Source organism: Sorex fumeus, unplaced genomic scaffold (assembly GCF_029834395.1).
Source record: "Sorex fumeus unplaced genomic scaffold, SorFum_2.1 ptg000093l, whole genome shotgun sequence".
In the NCBI taxonomy this organism is placed as follows: domain Eukaryota; kingdom Metazoa; phylum Chordata; class Mammalia; order Eulipotyphla; family Soricidae; genus Sorex; species Sorex fumeus.
The window spans coordinates 6,306,110-6,323,432 of NW_026606150.1; the positions used below are offsets into that span (position 1 = coordinate 6,306,110).

The following is a 17,323-nucleotide window of genomic DNA, read 5'->3' on the forward strand; positions in this document are numbered from 1 at the left end:
TGTCTCAGTCACGGTCAGGGCTGGCTGGGCAGCCTCAAGCGCCAGGGCCAGGCTGGAACCAGGATACCAGCCTCCAGGTCCCAGACTTCTGCCATCTCTAAGTGCCCTCGGCCAGGGCGACCAGGCTGGTGAACGGTGGGGGCCAGGTAAGTGGTCCTGGGGTGACTTCCAGTTCCTGCAGGAGAGTTTGTAGCCCACAGGAAGGAAACTGCAACCCTCTCTTCTGGAAATAACGACCCCTTTATTTACACGACCACCAATCCGCAGCCCCCAAGTGGGAATACATTAAGGCACAGAACAGGCACAGGGCGCTTTTCCCTGGCTCCAAAGGTGAGCCCTTGGGGTGGGGGGGTCTACACCCCCAAACTTCCTGAGTAAAGTACCGAGAGGACTGAGGGTCTTGGAGTATTTCCCTGAAGATGAGGGGACACGAGCGGGGCTGGGAGCAGGGCTCACTTCCGACAGCTCAGGTCACTTCTCGAAGTAGGGCAGGTAGAAGAACTGGAAGCCCCGATGGCCCCGGACACCGCAGTAGATGAAGATCACGTGGTAAACTGTGGGGCGGGGCCTGTCAGTGTCGTGGCCCCGCCCGCCCTGCAACCGCCAGGCCACGCCCACCAGGCCACACCCACACCTGCCAGGCCACGCCCAGCAGGCCACGCCCCTGTCCCTTGCGCACCTCCTGGGACCAGCAGCAGGAAGCCGGGCACGAAGAATATGGCGCTGGAGACACCTGCGGGAGGGGGCAGAGGGTCACCGTCGCCGGGTGGGGACGGCTCCAGGGGCAAGGGGGGCCTGGGGGCGGGTAAGCGCCTCCTCTGGACCTGGGGAGGCTCACCTGGGTTGGGGGCCACCTCCAGTCCCACGCCGACCAGGATCAACACTGCGTGGAGTGGCGAGGGTGAGGGCCAGGGCTGGGCGGAGTCCAGGGCGGGCACCAGTCCAGCCCCCCTTAGGCCTGCGGATTCCCACCCGCTGAGCAGAAGCTGCCCGGGCCAGACACCTCCCTTGGCAGGAAGCCCGCGAGTTCGGCCGCCTCCCCGCTGTGGCCTGTGCGAGCACCTCGGCCGAGGCCATGCCACGGCTTTTTTTGGGGGGTGGTGGGTGAGGGGGGATTTGGGCTACACCAGAAAGTACTCAGGGCCTCAGTCCTGGCAGGGCTTGGGGATTTGGGGATCAATCAAAAATCAAACCTGGGATGCCAGGGATGGAACCCGGGTCGGCTGCCTTCAAGGCCACTTTACGCAGGGTATTATCCCAGGGGTAGTGACAACTGCTGCCCGCCAGGCCAAATGCGGGAAGACAGCTGGCTTCAAGCTGGGCTGCAGAGGCGGCGGGACCCCTAGCGCCACCTGTCGGCTGTTGGAGGTCGGGCCTCTGGGAGAAGAGCAGGCTGGGCACAGCCTCTAGCCCAAGGCCCTTTTGAACCCAAGCCTGGATCTTTTCTGCTTACTCTTTTGGGCCAACCCCCACCCCCATGGTGCTGGGGGCTACTCAAACCCCACGTGCTCCGGGTCTGAGCTATTTCTTCTGCCAGGGAACTGAGGCCCTTAGAATGAGGAGCCTGGGAATCTGAAGATCAGCCTTGAGCTCTTCCTGCTCTGGACCTCAGCTGTCCTGTCTGAGCAATGAGGGCGGGAGAGAGGTTCCTGCCAGCTCACACTCCACAAGGGGAGGCGACCAGTGCCTGGCGACCACTCAGTGGGTCAGCTTGGCAAGTTTACGGGCCACTGAAATGGGCATATCCCTAAGCATCTGCTAGACACGGGATCTGGGGCTTGGCTTTCCCTGCACTGTGACAGCTAACCTGGGCGGGGCTCACAGGCTGGAGAAACTGCATCATATGCAGAATCCCCAGATTCTGTCCCCAGCACCATATGGTTCCCTGAACACTACCTGAAGTGTTCAGCACTACCACGTGTGGCCCTCCAAAAAAAACTGTAGCACTGTCCTCCCATTGTTCATCGATTTGCTCGAGTGGGCACCAGTAATGTCTCCATTGTGAGACTTGTTGTTACTGTTTTTGGCATATCGTATGCGCCACGGGGAGCTTGCCAGGCTTTGCCGTGTGGGCAGGATACTCTCGGTAGCTTGCCAGGCTCTCCGAGAGGGGTGGAGGAATTGAACCCAGGTCGGCTGCGTGCAAGGCAAACGCCCTACCCGCTGTGCTATGGCTCCAGCCCTCCAAAAAACAAACAAACAAAAAACCCCTCCGAATTCAAACAAACAAAAAAAGCAAAGAAGAAAGAATAAATGGTGACTGCTACTCATGTCCCTGTCCCTGATTCTTCTTTTAAGGATAAGTTTTAACAAGGGAACGAAAATGGGGAGACAGCAGAGCGCTCAGCCTGCCCTCTCCGGGTCTGCTCACCTGGAGGATGGGGGTTAGAGAGCCTGCAGGGAGGGTCCCAGGGGTGGTGCCCGCAGACTCACCCAGGCCGAGCAGTAGCAGCAGGAAGGAGGCCAGCACGACGCGGTGGTTCTTCTGGACCAGGGGGTGCTGTACCCAGCTGGTTGGCAGAGAGAAGGCAGGGCTGTGAGGGGAGTGGGGGACGGGGCGTGGCCGTGGCTGGGCGCAGGGGCTTACCTGCAGCAGGTCCTGTAGGAGCGCTGGGTGCTAGTGCTGAGTGTGCTGAAGGACCACTGGGAGCCGCACACGGAGGCGGGGCCGGAGTTCCTGCAGGACACAGACCCAGTGAAGCGGCCAGGAGGCTGGGAAAGGCTTGGGACAGAGGTGCAGCAGATGGGGGCGGGGCGGGGGTGGTCAAGAGGGGCTGGGCTGAAGGATTTGGGGCTGGAAGCGCGGGAACAGTGAGGCCAGACCAGGCTGGGGGTTTGCGTGGAATAAAGAGTGGGGGTGAGGTGTGAGCCTGGAGAAGGGGGGAGGGGGTCAGGTGAGGAAGTGTGCTGGGTCCAGACAGACAGGACAGGGCAAGGTGGGGAGACGGGCCCAGGGGGAGGGGCAGGCTGGGTCCCCACCTGGCCCTGACCTGGTACTGGCTCCCGCATCCAGCTCTGGAGAGGCCTGGGCGCCATCTTCATCGTTCTCCAGGTTCTAATGCAGAACACAGGGCTCAGAGGGGTTAACCGGGCTCGCCGGGCCCGCACCCCTCTCTGGAAAGGAAAGTGGGGCCACACAGCTGCCAGCCACGTCTCTGCCCGCCCTCCCCGCCCTCCCTGCAGAACGGGTTTGATGAATCACAGAAACCGAAACCCAGGTAGGAGGTGGGTGCTGGGGGTTATGGGGGGCCTGGGTGAGGATCGCTGAGTCTGTCGGGAGGGGGGTGTCCCAGGAGCTATAACCGAGAGCGGGAAGGAGTCCGGCTGGATCATAACAGGGGGTGTTGGGGGCGCAGTAAGGAGGTTCTGGATTTGGGATTTCCAGGAATCTGATTCCAGGGCGCCAAGAAAAGAATCCTAGGTCGGGGGGAACGTCTTGGAGTCAAGTGTGGGCAAGGCTTCCCGAGGCGGTTCCGGGCAGATTCAAGGCGGGGGATTTCAGAGACGTGCATGTTCGAGTAGATTATCCGGTCTGAGGCTCCGGTGGGGGGTGCTCCTACTCACGGGACCTAGGTGGGGGGTGGGGGCAAGGTGGGGGCAGGCGGGGGCTGGGGGGCGAGCTCCGCGCCAGGCCTCTGGACTCTCAGTGGCGGCTCTCGGGGGCGGCTGGGGAATAAAATCGGGGTGTAGGAAAGACTCGGGGTCGGGGGCCACGTCCGGAGTGGAAGGGGGTTCCTCGTTCTGCTGGAGTCTCAGGTCCGGCCTGGGGTCCTGCCAGGTCGCGGGCAGGGGCGAGGTGGGCCGGGCCGTTCACCTGGTACCGCAGTCCGGACTGCTTTTCCTCGTCCGTCACCTCGAACCGGGCCCGGCGGTCGAAGTGCAGCGGCCCGAAGCGGGCGACCCCGCTGGACTCGGGCCCTGGACCCGCATCCTCCAGGGACAGGTCGAAAGCGTCATCGATGCTGAACTGGGGCCGGGCGGAGCTCATGGCCCGCTCAGGAGCCTTGCGCCGCCGCCGCCATCCGCGCCGCCGGCCCCGCCCCGCGCAGGCCCCGCCCCCAAGATCCGGTCCCGCCCCGCGCAGGCCCCGCCCCCGAGATCCGGTCCCGCCCCGCGCAGGCCCCGCCCCCGAGATCCGGTGCTGCCCCGCGTAGGGCCCGCCCTCAATGTCCGGTCCCGCCCCTCTCGGGCCCCGCCCCCGAGATCCGGTCCCGCCCCCGCAGGCCCCGCCCTCCTCCGGTCAGGCTGGGGGTGCAGGACGCCGAGCCGGGTAATGGCGCGGTATCCGGGTTCTGACGGCGTCAGGTCTCGGGCGCCGCCCAGCGGCCGCATCCAGGAACGACAGCAAGCGGTGCGTCCGTGGCCGCCCTGAGGTCCCAGGCCCCTGGAGGGGCTCCCGTGCGCCCCCCAGCTCTGCTGGGGAGGCTGAGATCCTCCGCGAACTGTTTCCGTGCCGCGACCTCGCACGGGCGGATGTTCTCCCCGCTTTACTGACGTGCGAGATGCGGTCGGAACGTTTCTGTGGCTTCCGCGCCTCCCCGGTTCCATCCACCCCGCAGCCAAAGTGACCTTTCACGGGGAGGGGTGACCGGGTGCGGGAGGGAACCAGGTTCTCACAACTGGCAAGGCAGGCGCTCGCTCACCTGGTCTCATCCCACACCTCTAAAGTGATTTTTTTTAAATTTTTTTTTGTTTTTGCTTTTTGGGTCACATCTGGCGATGCACAGGGGTTACTCCTGGCTCTGCACTCAGGAGTTACTCCTGGCGGTGCTCAGGGGACCATATGGGATGCTGGGAATCGAACCCAGGTTGGCTGCATGCAAGATAAACGCCCTACCGGCTGTGCTATCTCTCCAGCCCCACCTTTTTATTTATTTATTTATTTTGTGGGGCTCCCTGCTGGGTGCTGGCAGCCACTCTCCTTGGTGCTTGGGAGAAGGAACCAGTAAGGGTTCAGGGTAAGGAATGTGGGTCTCCTGCATGGAATGCTTCCACTTAACCCTTTGAACTATCCCTATGGCCCTATGGTGATTTTTTGGGGGGGTGGCTGGAGGTAACACCTGGCGGTGCTCAGGGCTTACTCCTGGTTCTGTGCTCAGAGATTACTCCTGGGTGCTTGGGGGACCGTCTGGGATGCCAGGAATTGAACCCAGGTCGGTTGTGTGCAAGGCAAGCACCCTACTTATTGTACTATGGCTCTGACCCCAAATGTGACCTTTGAAAACCTCCAGAGCAGCCTGATAGAGCAGGTGCTTCGCATTCAGGGGCCCTGGGTTCGACCCCTGGCACGTAGTCCTGAAGAAAAACACAGCTGAATCTTTTCTTCTTGTTCTCTTCCGGTATGCAACTTTTATTTATTTGTTTATTTATTTTTGCTTTTTGGGTCATACCCGGCGATGCACAGGGGCTACTCCTGGCTCTGCACTCAGGAGTTACTCCTGGGGGTGCTCAGGGGACCATATGGGATGCTGGGGATCGAATCCGGGTTGGCCTTATGCAAGGCAAATGCCCTACCCGCTGTGCTATTGCTCCAGCCCCCTATGCAACTTTTAAAGCATGCAGCTCGAGCACTCTGCTTAAATGCACTGCATCTTGGTATCTGTTGTGGTCACCAAGAAAGCTGAGCCCCGAACTGAAGTGCTGGAAGGTCTGTCTGGCCTGGGCCCTGCCCACTCTCTGCCCACCGCAGCCCACCAGTTGGCAGGCCAAGCCCTTTTTGCATGCAGCCTTTTCATGGGTTGCCTTTGCAGTTTGAAACCACTTAACTTTGCCCTTTCCTCACTGCCTCCTCTCCTCGCCCAGGCCGCTGCTCAAATGTCACTTCTCTGAGCGCCTCTGAGTCTGGGAGGGCCCGGGAGCCGCACCCAGTGCTCGCCTGACCTCACCCTGCCCTGATGGTCTTAGCCCGCACCTCCTCTATGGCGCTCACAGCCGTGTTTTTGCACAAAGTAGATGTCAAAGATTTGGGAAGAGACAAATGAATGCCCAAATACAAAATGCTCAGCTCCTGGTGCCCACCCTCCACAATGTAATTGTGGGGCTGGAGTGATAGCACAGCGGGTGGGGCGTTTGCCTTGCAGGTGGTCAACCCAGGTGGAATTCCCAGCATCCCATATGGTCCCCTGAGCACCGCCAGGAGTTAATTCCTGAGTGCAGAGCCAGGAGTAACCCCTGTGCATCGCCGGGTGTGACCTGAAAAAGAAAAAAGAATAAAACACAACGTAATTGTGCAGAGAGCAAGCCCACCTCACCTCTAGCAACAAGCCTCTCAGCTTAGGCAGATTCATTTTCTTTCCTCTTCTCCTTTCCCTGCCATGACTCCCATCACATGTGCTCAGCCTACCAATGCTGGGCTGTGTGTGTGTCAGGTTTGGAGTGTCACAGCCGCAGTGCTCAGGGGCCTAAGTCTCTGAACTCAGGCATCACTCCTGGCAGTACCTGGGGTCAGCCTGGCTTGGCTGCGTGCACAGCCAGCGCCCGGGCCTGTCCGCTCGGACCTGCAATGTTCATCGATGGTTTTGATCGATTCTCATTCACTCCCCTTCATTGCCGTGGATGCCATGGAGCTGACAGGCGCCTGCGTGGCAGTGATGCTCACTGGGCTGTGCTCACCTGTAGTGGCGGTGTCTGCGCATGGGCTCCCGGGCCGCCACGCTCTGAGCTGAAGCTCCGTGTTAGGGTGTGGGTGCTCGCCCACATAGGCCCACGGGGAGCCACATTTCAGGACTGTGCACTCAGGCGTCTTCTCCTGTTTGAGTTGAGGTGTCCCTCACGGGTCACGGCCCTTTCTGTCGCACTCACGCACATCTGATTGTGGTGCAGACAGGGGGAATTCCTGCTCGTGGCACCAGGGGTCACGGACAGCGGAACCCTCCAACGCAAACACTAGAGCGGCCAGGGTTGCACTCGGCATGTGGGACTCCGGGGACTTGAACTTGTGACCATATGCTTGCAAAGCAGGTCCTCTGAGCCCCCAATTGATTCCTCTGGGTCCTTTTTGTTCTTGTTGTTTTTGATTTGGGGGCCACACCTGGCGATGCTCAGGGGTTACTCCTGGCTCTGTGCTCAGGAATTATTCCTGGGGAGCTTGGGGAATCTTATGGAACACTGGGGATCGAACCCGGGGTTGGCTATGTGCAAGGCAAATGCCCTACCCGCTGTACTATCACTCGGACCCTCAACACACATTTTTGTCTTGTTTTGTTTTTGCTTTTTGGGTCACACTCGGCAATGCACAGGGGCTACTCCTGACTCATGCACTCAGGAATTACTCCCGGCGGTGCTTGGGGGACCATATGGGATGCTGGGAATCGAACCTGGGTTGGCTGCGTGTAAGGCAAACACCCTACCCGCTGTGCTATCACTCCAGCCTCAACTGGCCTGATAGTTTTACTGTGTAGATGAAACTAGAATTACAATTACACTGTCCACACTGGAATTCAGCGACTTCTCCCACTAGCTTTGGAATCCTCGAGGTCAGCCTAGGTCCAGAGGCTCCCCCTTATGGCATAGAAACTTAGGAGGCATCATGAGGAAAAATCAGGAAGCAAGATGGTGAACCCGTTGTTTCAGCTGTGGGGTCGTCCTCCCGAGGCGCTGTGTGGGGTAGGGGTATGCGGTCCCAGCATGGAACCCAGGCCCCCCCACACAAGGCCCATGCTTGACCCAAGATGGGTAATACTTTCAAAAGTAAAAAGGCAAAAACCCAGAATCAGACTTATTTTTGTTTTGGGAGCCACACCCTGTCGTGCTTGGGGACTCCTGCCCGCTCTCTTTGGGGGTGTCACTCCCGGAATAGGGCTCAGGGGCTTCCAGCACTCAGTCTGGCTCTGTCTATTTATTTATCTTGCTTTTAGGATCACACCCGGCGATGCACATAAGTTACTCCTGGCTCTGCACTCAGGAATTATTTCTGGCGGTGCATGGGGGACCATATGGGATGCTGGGAATTGAACCCGGGTCAGCCTCGTGCAGGACAAACGCCCTGCCCACTGTGCTATTGCTCCAGCCCTCTCTTTCTTTCTTTAAGCCAATCGCACCAGCCAATTGAATACTAGGTGTAAGGATACGGTTGTGGTGCTCGGGACCAGGAGGGTAGGGACCACCAGGACTCCAGCTGGGCACCTTCGGGGGGATGGTGCCAGGGAGCCTCTGGTGCAGCGAACAGAGCCCCTGGTGCTATTCCACTGCCCCATCTGGGGTGAAGTGAGTTTTGCAGCAGGGCCAGGAGCTAAGCAGCGTGGCTGCTACTGGTAGCAGATCTGATTACTGATCGATTAAGATCTTTATCCTGGGATCGTATAGTGGGTCGGGCACTTCTCTTGCACGCACACGACCTGGGTTCCACCCATAGCACATGGGTCCCTAAAACCCTGCCAAGACCGATCCTTGAGTGCAGAGTCAGGAGTAAGCCTTGAGCACCGTCAGGGTGGTCCCCCCCAAAAAATCCCAAGACCCTTAATTCTAGGGCTCCACCTTTGCAAGGGAAGACTCAGATGAATTTCAACACGGGGGGGGGGGGGGGGGGGGGGACTCAGTTCTCCCAGCACCACCCACCACCCTAACAATGCTTCCTCTCTCCAGCCCCAGCCCCACCCACGCAGACACCCCAGAAACCCATGCTGCCGCCTCCCTCCGAACCCCAGAGGCATTTCTGCCACATTTCCAGTGGTCTGTGGCTAACAGATCTGTTGGCTCTTTTCTGGCTCCTGGGGTCCAACCGACCATTTCTTTAAGGTTTGCAGTATGGTTTAATATCACGGGCCGAGTCCTATTTTGTTCACACTTGCTTCTCCTGCACCTTTATCCTTCTATCCAAAAGCACAAAAATGTCTCAAAGTTCTGTACATTGAATTTCTAGATTTCCGGAGATGTCTTTTGGGGGGTGTTGAGGGGCATATCTGAGGCACAGATGGTGACGCTCTCCAGGCTCTGTGCTCAGGAATCACTCCTGGCAGTGCTTGGGGGGAACTACATGGGATGCCAAGAATCGAACCCGGGTCGACTGCATGCGAGGCAAACGTTCCGTATTTGAGCTCTTGAGAGTGTGGCGTGGCTAATTTTTCTTAGCTTATTTTATAGTCCTGTCACACACCAGAACTTTGCTAACTGGTGGATTTAATTTGTTCACTTGTTCATAGATTCTGAGGATTTACGATGTAGGTGTAATAACTCTCATTTGAGTTTCTGGCTTTAGTTAGAATTTCTAATACTATGCTAAACAGAATCATTGATAAAAAGCATGCATGCCTTGGGGCACATGCCTTGCACGCGCCGACCCAGGTTCGATTCCCAGTATCCCATAGGGTCCCCTGAGCACCGCCGGGGATAATTTCTGAGTGCAGAGCCAGGAGTGACCCCTGTGCATCACCGGGTGTGACCCAAAAAGCAAATAAATAAATAAATAAAAATAAAAAGCATGCCTTGGGGCCAGAGCAATAATATAGCTGGGAGTGTCTGCCTTATAATTGGGTTGATCAGATACTGGGCATCCCATATGGTGTCCGAGGCACTGCCAGGCATAACCCCTAAATATCATCAGTTGTGGCAAAAATAAATATATAAAATAAAGCAGGGCTTGTTTTTTCCCCCTGATCTTGGAGGAAATGTGAATTCTTATTTCATCACACCTAATCACACTGTGTGTGTGTGTGTGTGTGTGTGTGTGTGTGTGTGTGTGTGTGGTGCTGGGATCAAACCCAGAGCCTCATGAGTGCAAGGTCAGCTGTCTACCACTGAGCCACATTACTAATACTCATCAGTTATATTTATCCCTTTTTTGGGGGCCCGGGGGGCCATACCTGACAGTGCTCAGGGATCACTCCTATAAGGGCTTGCAGGATCATATGAGGTCAGCCATGTTCACGGCCTTCCCGCTGGACTCTCTCTGGCCCCTGTTAATTTCTTTTTAATTAATGCTTTTTGGGTCACACCTGGCGATGCACAGGGGTTACTCCTGGCTCTGCAATCAGGAATCACCCCTTGTGGTGCTCAGGGGACCATATGGGATGCTGGGAATCGAACCCGGGTCAGCCGCGTGCAAGGCAAACGCCCTACCCACTGTGCTAGCTCTCAGCCCCTCTCTGGCCCCTGTTAAGTCACTCTTATCATCTTGCCAAAATCCTCCCACCCTTGATCTGGCTGCAACTTTCTTCTGAAAGCAATTTTTATTTAATTGCAATAAATACATTGAGCTTATGTAGTTTTACAGGCAAACTACAGGTTTGTGGTTTCACATACATCTTACCCATTTTCAGTTGTTCAGTAGTGTGGTTCTTTTTTTTGGGGGGGGGAAGGAGTCTACACCCCTGGTGCTCAGGGGTTACTATTGGCTTTGTGCTCAGGGATCATTCTTGGCAGGACTCGGGATCATATGAGGTGCCAGAGATTGAACCCAGGTCAGCTGTGTGCAAGGCAAGCGCCCTGTGCACTTACTAACACTCCGGCCATGATTAGTGTGAAGTTTACACATGTTGTGAAGATAAAACTACAATTAATTCTACAGTCACCGAACAATAGCTTTTGTTTCCAGGTCTCCTGGCAACTCCGCATTCAGGTACCACATGTAAGTGGAATCATACACCATTTTTTTTTTTTTTTTGCTTTTTGGGTCACACCCGGCAACGCACAGGGGTTCCTCCTGGCTCTGCACTCAGGAATCACCCCTGGCAGTGCTCAGGGGACCATATGGGATGCTGGGAATCGAACCCAGGTTGGCCGCGTGCAAGGCAAACGCCCTACCTGCTGTGCTATCGCTCCAGTCCTCATACACTATTTTGTGGATAATTTCTTTCGTGTGTGTGTTTTGGGTAGCGCCAAGCGGAGCTCAGGTCGTTCTCTTTGAACATATTCACTGTGCTCTGGGATCCCTGCTTGTGGTGGGCACTGGGGCCTGAACCCTGGTCTCCTGTGTGCACGGCAAACGCCCTCCCTACCACACTTCTCTCCAGCTCTGACTGAGGGTTTTCCTAATAGTAAAATGAGTGTGTACTTTTCTCGCCCTGTGGCCTACTTCTCTGGTTCAGGACTCAAGATTAAACTAACCTCATGAAAGAGGGTGACAGCTTTTCCTCTTTTTCCATTCTCTGGAACAACAACTATGAGATACAGCCTACTTGTTGCTTCTAAATTTGGCCGAGCTTGCCTGTAAAACTTCCTGTGTTGATAAAAAAAAAGAGAGAGAGGAAAAAAAACAAAGCATGGTGTTCCGTTTGCCACAGAGGTTCTGCCTCCTCTGGGGAGTGTGGGAGGAAATGAAGCAGCGTCACTAGCCCAGGCCCTTAGCACCTGGGTCACAGGGGACGGGGAGTGGTGGTGGTGGTGGTGGTGGGGAGGCAGGGGACAGTAATCCTTCAGTTACAGAGATGGAAAGAAGGTGCAAAGGTCCTGAGACACGCCCCTTCCTTGGCTCTCTGAACCACGGGGACTGGAAGCCCAAGTGGCTCACAGCTATTTTTAACAGCCCTCCTCTGTCTCCAGGGGTGAAAAGGTTGCTTCAGTCCCCCGAGTGTTTCCCACCTTCATGTATTCTCCCATATTTACTGGACACCTAATTTGTGGGAGAAACCGGGGGGAATCAATAATAAAGACCCCCCCCCAAGAACAAGGAGGCTCTATGTGGGGGTGGGGGGAACGCTTATGGTTCCCACGCCCGTACTGAAACCTTCCCTTCTTTCCCTCTTCCATTGTTGTTTTCAGAAAAATCAACGATGCAAAAATAACTATTCCCAAGATAACTGCACACACGAAATCAACATTTGTAGCTGCAGGGTATGGAAATAAAACGGTCGCTTTAAGACTTCCCTCCTCCCGATGCCGATCTCTCAGCTGTGTAATGCGTCCTATTAACTCTACCGTTCTAAGTGGGGTGGTCCCAGCCTCCAGGGCCAGCCACCGGCGGACTGGCTAGTTCCAGGTCACCAGCAGCCCTGATCGACCCCGGACTCCGCCCGGCCTGCCAGCCCGCTCTGGCCCCGCCCACCCGCCTCGGTCCCGCCCCCCGCCCAATCCGCTCGCTCCTCGCCGCGCAGAGGACCAATCACCGTCCGACTCCATGTTTCGCCCCTTTAGGGCGTCTGCCCTCAGCCAACATGGCGCTCGCTCGGAAGTTGCCGAAGCGCTAGATGTTGCCGAAGCAGGTCCGGAAGCTGCCGAGCGAGTCCGGAAGTTGCCGAAAGAGAGCAGCGGGGAAGGAGGATGGCGGATGTCATCGCAAGACTCCGGGAGGACGGGATCCAAAAGCGTGTGATACAGGAGGGCCACGGAGAGCTCCCCGACTATCGGGATGGAACCAAGGTTCGTGTCCTTCCCCCCTCCCCCGGACCCCGGGCGGCGGCGGCGGCGCGCATGCGAGGCGGGAGGAGGCCTTAGGCGAGAGGCTGCGCATGCCCAGCGGCGGCGCCGGTGACCCTGCGGCTCACATGCGGAGCTCGACGCTGATTGGCTGGCGGTCTGGGCCCGAGTGCGGCCCTGGGCCACGCCCCTCGGCCTGACCGTGTGACCGCATTGGCTGGGAGGCTGTCAGTCACTGCGGTGGCAGGTTGCTGGGTTTTGACCTCAGGACTTGATGGAGGGAAGACCTGGGAGGGACCAGGGGCTTGTGAAAGTTGCAAGGGTGGGACCATTTCGCAGATGGAAGGACTTCTGAAAACACTTAGCGTCTCGCCCCGAACCCGCAAACGCAGAGATGGCCCAACCCACAAACCCAAGGGACGGGCCCAGTGGTCAGGTGTGCGAGGCGGGTACTCTGGCAGCTTTCTGATGGCCTCAGGAGGACAGATCAGGGCTGGGAGTCAGGAACGCCCGGCCTCCTGCTTTGCGCATCAGTAGCCTGTCTGCTCCCTCCCCGGGCAGCCTGGGTTCTCTCCAGGCTTTTGCCTTCCCGGCTGCCTGCGTGCACAGCCCCTGGCCCTGCAGGGTCCCAGGGATCAGGCCCGTGAAGTGAATGAATGAACTCAGGCCGCTCCTGGCCAACCTCGTTGGTGTTGCCCGGGCAGGCAGCAGTTCCCTGGCCAGCTTGGGGCCAAGACTGGGCGGCTCAGAGCCCGGCTGGTCCTGCGTGGATCATCTGAAAGCATGGTGGGGGGTGGTAGCGTAGAGATCGCTTCAAAAGATCTCAGAGGGGGGGGTGTTTGCCTTGCACCTGGTGGGCCCAGTTCGGTCCCCACCGCTTCATATGGTCCCCTGCGCCCGCCAGGAGTGATTCCTGAGTGCAGAGCCAGGAGTAATCCTTGAGCATCGCCAGGCGTGGCCAATAAATAAATAAATAAATAAATAAACCTCAGAGGGGTCCTAGGTGGGAGACCAGGGGGGCCCAGGCACTGGGGGGAGTGACCTTGAGGACTGGCCGGACAAAAGGGCCCCTGGATGAGCTGACAGGAAGAGAGAACTTACTTATTTTGGCTTTGGGGGGCTCTCGCCCAGTGATGCTCAGGGTCTTACTCCTGGCACTCCTGGTTCTTTGCGGGAAATCAGTCCTGGTGGGGCTCCTTGGGGAACCCTATGGGGTGCCAGAGATCAAACTGAGGTCTGTGCCCTGCCCGCTCACCCTAGTTTCATAGTGTCAGAGCCTGGGCGTAGTACAGTGGGTAGTCCTGAGTACCTCTGGGTGTGACTACCCCCCAAAGCCCCCCAAAACGCGGAAAGTCAAGTGTGGGAGCAGTGGCGCCCGACACAGGTCAGGCCGTGTTTCCTTTTATCCCATGACCTCAGGCTGCTGTCGACTCTGTTTCACTGTGTGGAAGTGGAAGCTGAGTTCTGAGGAGCAGTGTGATGTGGGGGTGCAGAGCATGCCCCTTCAGCTCTTCTGATGGCTGCTCTCTGAACTCACCCCGATGATTCCGTCTCTGTGAAAGACCTCGCCAGGCCCTAATCCTCCTGTCTGTTTAAACCTCTCCTTAAACGTGACCCCCACAGGCTGGAGTGACACAGTACAAGTGGGGAGGGTGTTTGCCTCGAAGGCGGTTGACCCAGGTTCAGTTCCCAGCACCACATACGGTCCCCCCGAGCAACGCCAGGAGTGATTGCTGAGTGCAGAGCCTAGAGTAACCCCTGGGCATCCCTGGGTGTGGGGGTACCCCCTGCTCCCCCCCCAAAAAAAGGACCTCCAGCTCCCCATTCTCCATGGCCTGGACTTCCGGTTGGCAGCTCAGCCCCTCCCGGAGGTGCCCAGGACTTCTCTGTGTTAGTGCCAAGCACCCCCAGCCTCAGTGCTTGTGAGAAAACACCCTTATACTGCCTGGGCCTGACTGCTCAGGGCTCGGTTCCCCTCCTCCCCTCCCCCACCCCGTGATTGCGGCCACTTCCTAAGTCACCTTCCTGTTGTGTCTTCACTCACGATCTGTTCCCAGCCCAGCAGTCTCCAGACCATGTCACATCACGTTCCCCCGAGCCACCACCCATCCCTGTCCCAGATCAAGTGCTCCGGGCGCTGGGATCCATCCCGCAGACCCCAGATGCCTCGCTGGGGTCCTGGAGCGGTGGACAGGTGTGCCCTGCCCATCCCCTGCTACAAGATTGCCTTGCTCAGATCTCAGCTTTCCGGCTGCCAAGAGTGTTTCCTGCCCCCACCCCCACATGTGACCTCTCTGAGACCCCCGCCTTCTTGAAGTCGCGGGGGGCTGTCCTGGGGTCAGGCACAGAGAGCAGACGCACAGAAGGTGCTCGAGGCCAGAGGGATAGTACAGAGGGCAGGGCGTTTTCCTGCACATGGCAGAGCTGGGTTCGATCCTCGGCACCCCATCTGGTCCCCCAAGCTCACCAGCAGTAATTCCTGAGCACAGAGCCAGGAATAACCCCTGAGCATTGCTGGGTGTGACCACCCCCACCCCGGTTCCAAATTTTGCTAAGGCAGTGGTGACTCTGAGAGCTGGGCGTCCCCCAGTCCCCCAGACCCAGGGAGGGGGGAGCTTAGTCGGGCTGGAGGGCTCTGGCCAGGGGTCAGGTCAGGGAGGAAGCCCTGTCCCTCACTGTCCCTGGTGCCCTTTGCGGGTGGGGGCTGGGCCGGTGGGGGCAGGGGGAGAGGAGCTTGTGCGCTTGTCCCATCATGCGTGTGGCCCGCAGGTCACGTTCCACTACCGGACTCTGCACAGTGACAAGGACGCCACCGTGCTGGACGACAGCCGGGCCCGCGGCAAGCCCATGGAGCTCATCATCGGCAAGAAGTTCAAGCTGCCTGTGTGGGAGACCATCGTGTGCGGCATGCGTGAGGGCGAGATCGCCAGCTTCCACTGCGACGTCAAGGTGACCCCCTGCCCCGCCGCTCCTGGGGGCATTTCCGGGGCCTCACGCTGCAGCCCAACTGCAGTGGGGAATGTTCTCCCATGAGGATGAACCCCCCCCAGGGGCCAGAACACCATGAGGGCAGCACAGGCCACGCATGCAGGAGGCGCCCTGGTTCCGCACCCCAGAACTGGGTGACCCCAAGCACGGGCTGTGCATAGCTCGGTGTGGCCCCAAGAGGGAGGAAGCAGGGAGATCTTCAGCCCTTGCTTCTCTCAGGCCAGAGCCCCCGGTGACACTCACAGCCCTGCCCCCTTTTGGGTGGGGTCTCCCAAGCTGTCTTCAGTGGGCCTGTCAGCCTAAGGCCTGGTGATGTGACGCAGAGGGCCACCAGGAGCACACCCCAGCTTCAGGGGACCATGCAGTGTGGGGGGATCAAACTAGGGCCCCTGCAGGTGCTATCACCCCACCACGCCAACTCTTTCTTGGCCAGCATTCCCCCTGAAACTTCAAAGCAAATTCCTGAGTCGCCGCCCCCAGGAAGCCCTCTCTGGTTGTCCCTCCTGGCTGGAACCTCTTCTCTGAGTCCTGCACCTGTCTTGCGCTACATGGCCAGGCTTTTTGTGGTCTCTGCCTGGGTTTTAGCCTCTGTGAGGCAGGGATCCAGCCCGTTGACCTCTCGTTCCAAAGTGACCAACCCAGAGCCCAGTTGGTACAGCATAGTGGGACGAGCCACTCAGACTTTTGGGGCACCCCACCCCACTATTTCGAGTGACAGATGACAAACCAGGGTCCCTGCTTCCAGGCAGACACAGCAGGGCGTGGGGGACCTGGGTCCCGGGAGGGGGAGGCGGGAGATTAGTTCTGCTGACTTGGAGAGAGAGAGTGTGTGTTTTGGGGGACATTCTGCTGGGGTGGCCAGAGTGTGGGCAGAGCCAGAAGCCCCGGGGGTCCCCACACAGCTCTCAGCAGCGCAAGGCCTGCTGCCCTCCTTGCCGTCCCTCTCTGGGCCCATGTCCCTCAGCCCGGCCACGCTGACCAAGCGGCTGGCATCCCCCGCAGCATGTGGTCCTGTACCCGCTGGTGGCCAAGAGTCTTCGCAACATCGCAGCGGGCAAGGACCCGATGGAGGGCCAGCGGCACTGCTGCGGCGTGGCCCAGATGCACGAGCACACGTCGCTGGGCCACGCTGACCTGGACGCCCTGCAGCAGAACCCCCAGCCTCTGGTCTTCGACATCGAGATGCTGAAGGTGAGGGGGCCCCCGGCCACCCGCGCGCCCCTCCCCCACCCCGGCATCAGCGCCGACGGCATCTCACTGGCCTGTGTCCCCGCAGGTGGAGGGCCCCGGCACGTACCAACAGGACCCCTGGGCCATGACAGACGAGGAGAAGGTGAAGGCGGTGCCGCTTATCCACCAGGAGGGCAACCGGCTTTACCGCCAGGGCCACGTGCAGGAGGCGGCCGCCAAGTACTACGACGCCATCGCCTGCCTGAAGAACCTGCAGATGAAGGTGGCGTGGCGTGGCGGGCGGGGGCGGGGGCCTCAGCCCAGGGAGGGAGGCGCGAGAGCTCAGTGGCCCCTGTGCCTGCCCCAGGAACAGCCCGGCTCCCCCGACTGGATCGAGCTGGACCAGCAGATCACCCCACTGCTGCTCAACTACTGCCAGTGCAAGCTGGTCGCACAGGAGTACTACGAGGTCCTGGACCACTGCTCCTCCATCCTCAACAAGTATGACGGTGAGCACCCGCGCTGCCCCGCAGGGGGGCTCCTGGCCGGCTGGCTGGCCGGGCTCCGCGTCACTCGCGTGCCTGTGGCTGTCCCCGCAGACAACGTGAAGGCCTACTTCAAGCGGGGCAAGGCCCACGCGGCCGTGTGGAACGCTCAGGAGGCCCAGGCCGACTTCGCCAAGGTGCTGCAGCTGGACCCCGCCCTAGCGCCCGTGGTGAGCCGGGAGCTGCGTGCCCTGGACGCCCGGATCCGGCAGAAGGACCAGGAGGACAAGGCCCGCTTCCGGGGTATCTTCTCCCATTGAGCGGCCGCCCTGCGGGCCCGCCTCTAGCTTGCTTCTCTGTACATAAACACCTTGTTCTCTCACGGACTG

General features: G+C 58.9%; 2 protein-coding genes across 3 annotated transcripts; one reads left to right on the forward strand and one right to left on the reverse strand.

The window, feature by feature from the left end:
- Window positions 1-231: 231 nt before the first annotated feature.
- Window positions 232-4,059, reverse strand: TMEM134 (transmembrane protein 134). 2 transcript variants are annotated; one of them, XM_056131681.1, is made up of 7 exons: window positions 3,815-4,059; window positions 2,980-3,055; window positions 2,588-2,677; window positions 2,434-2,500; window positions 839-883; window positions 680-733; window positions 232-554 (listed from the first exon to the last, which is right to left on the reverse strand). In XM_056131681.1, the coding sequence occupies exons 1-7, from the start codon at window positions 3,986-3,988 to the stop codon at window positions 467-469; spliced, it is 594 nt and encodes a 197-aa protein (XP_055987656.1). In that variant the 5' UTR covers window positions 3,989-4,059; the 3' UTR covers window positions 232-466. The 2 variants fall into 2 exon arrangements, with proteins under 2 accessions (XP_055987656.1, XP_055987657.1); XM_056131682.1 differs by having other exon boundaries at window positions 237-554; window positions 2,434-2,510; window positions 2,991-3,055.
- Window positions 4,060-12,074: 8,015 nt separating this feature from the next.
- Window positions 12,075-17,316, forward strand: AIP (aryl hydrocarbon receptor interacting protein). Its single transcript, XM_056131680.1, has 6 exons — window positions 12,075-12,294; window positions 15,061-15,240; window positions 16,282-16,470; window positions 16,556-16,732; window positions 16,817-16,958; window positions 17,049-17,316. Exons 1-6 carry the CDS (start codon window positions 12,196-12,198, stop codon window positions 17,252-17,254), a joined length of 993 nt encoding a protein of 330 aa, XP_055987655.1. The 5' UTR covers window positions 12,075-12,195; the 3' UTR covers window positions 17,255-17,316.
- The last annotated feature ends 7 nt before the right edge of the window (window positions 17,317-17,323 follow it).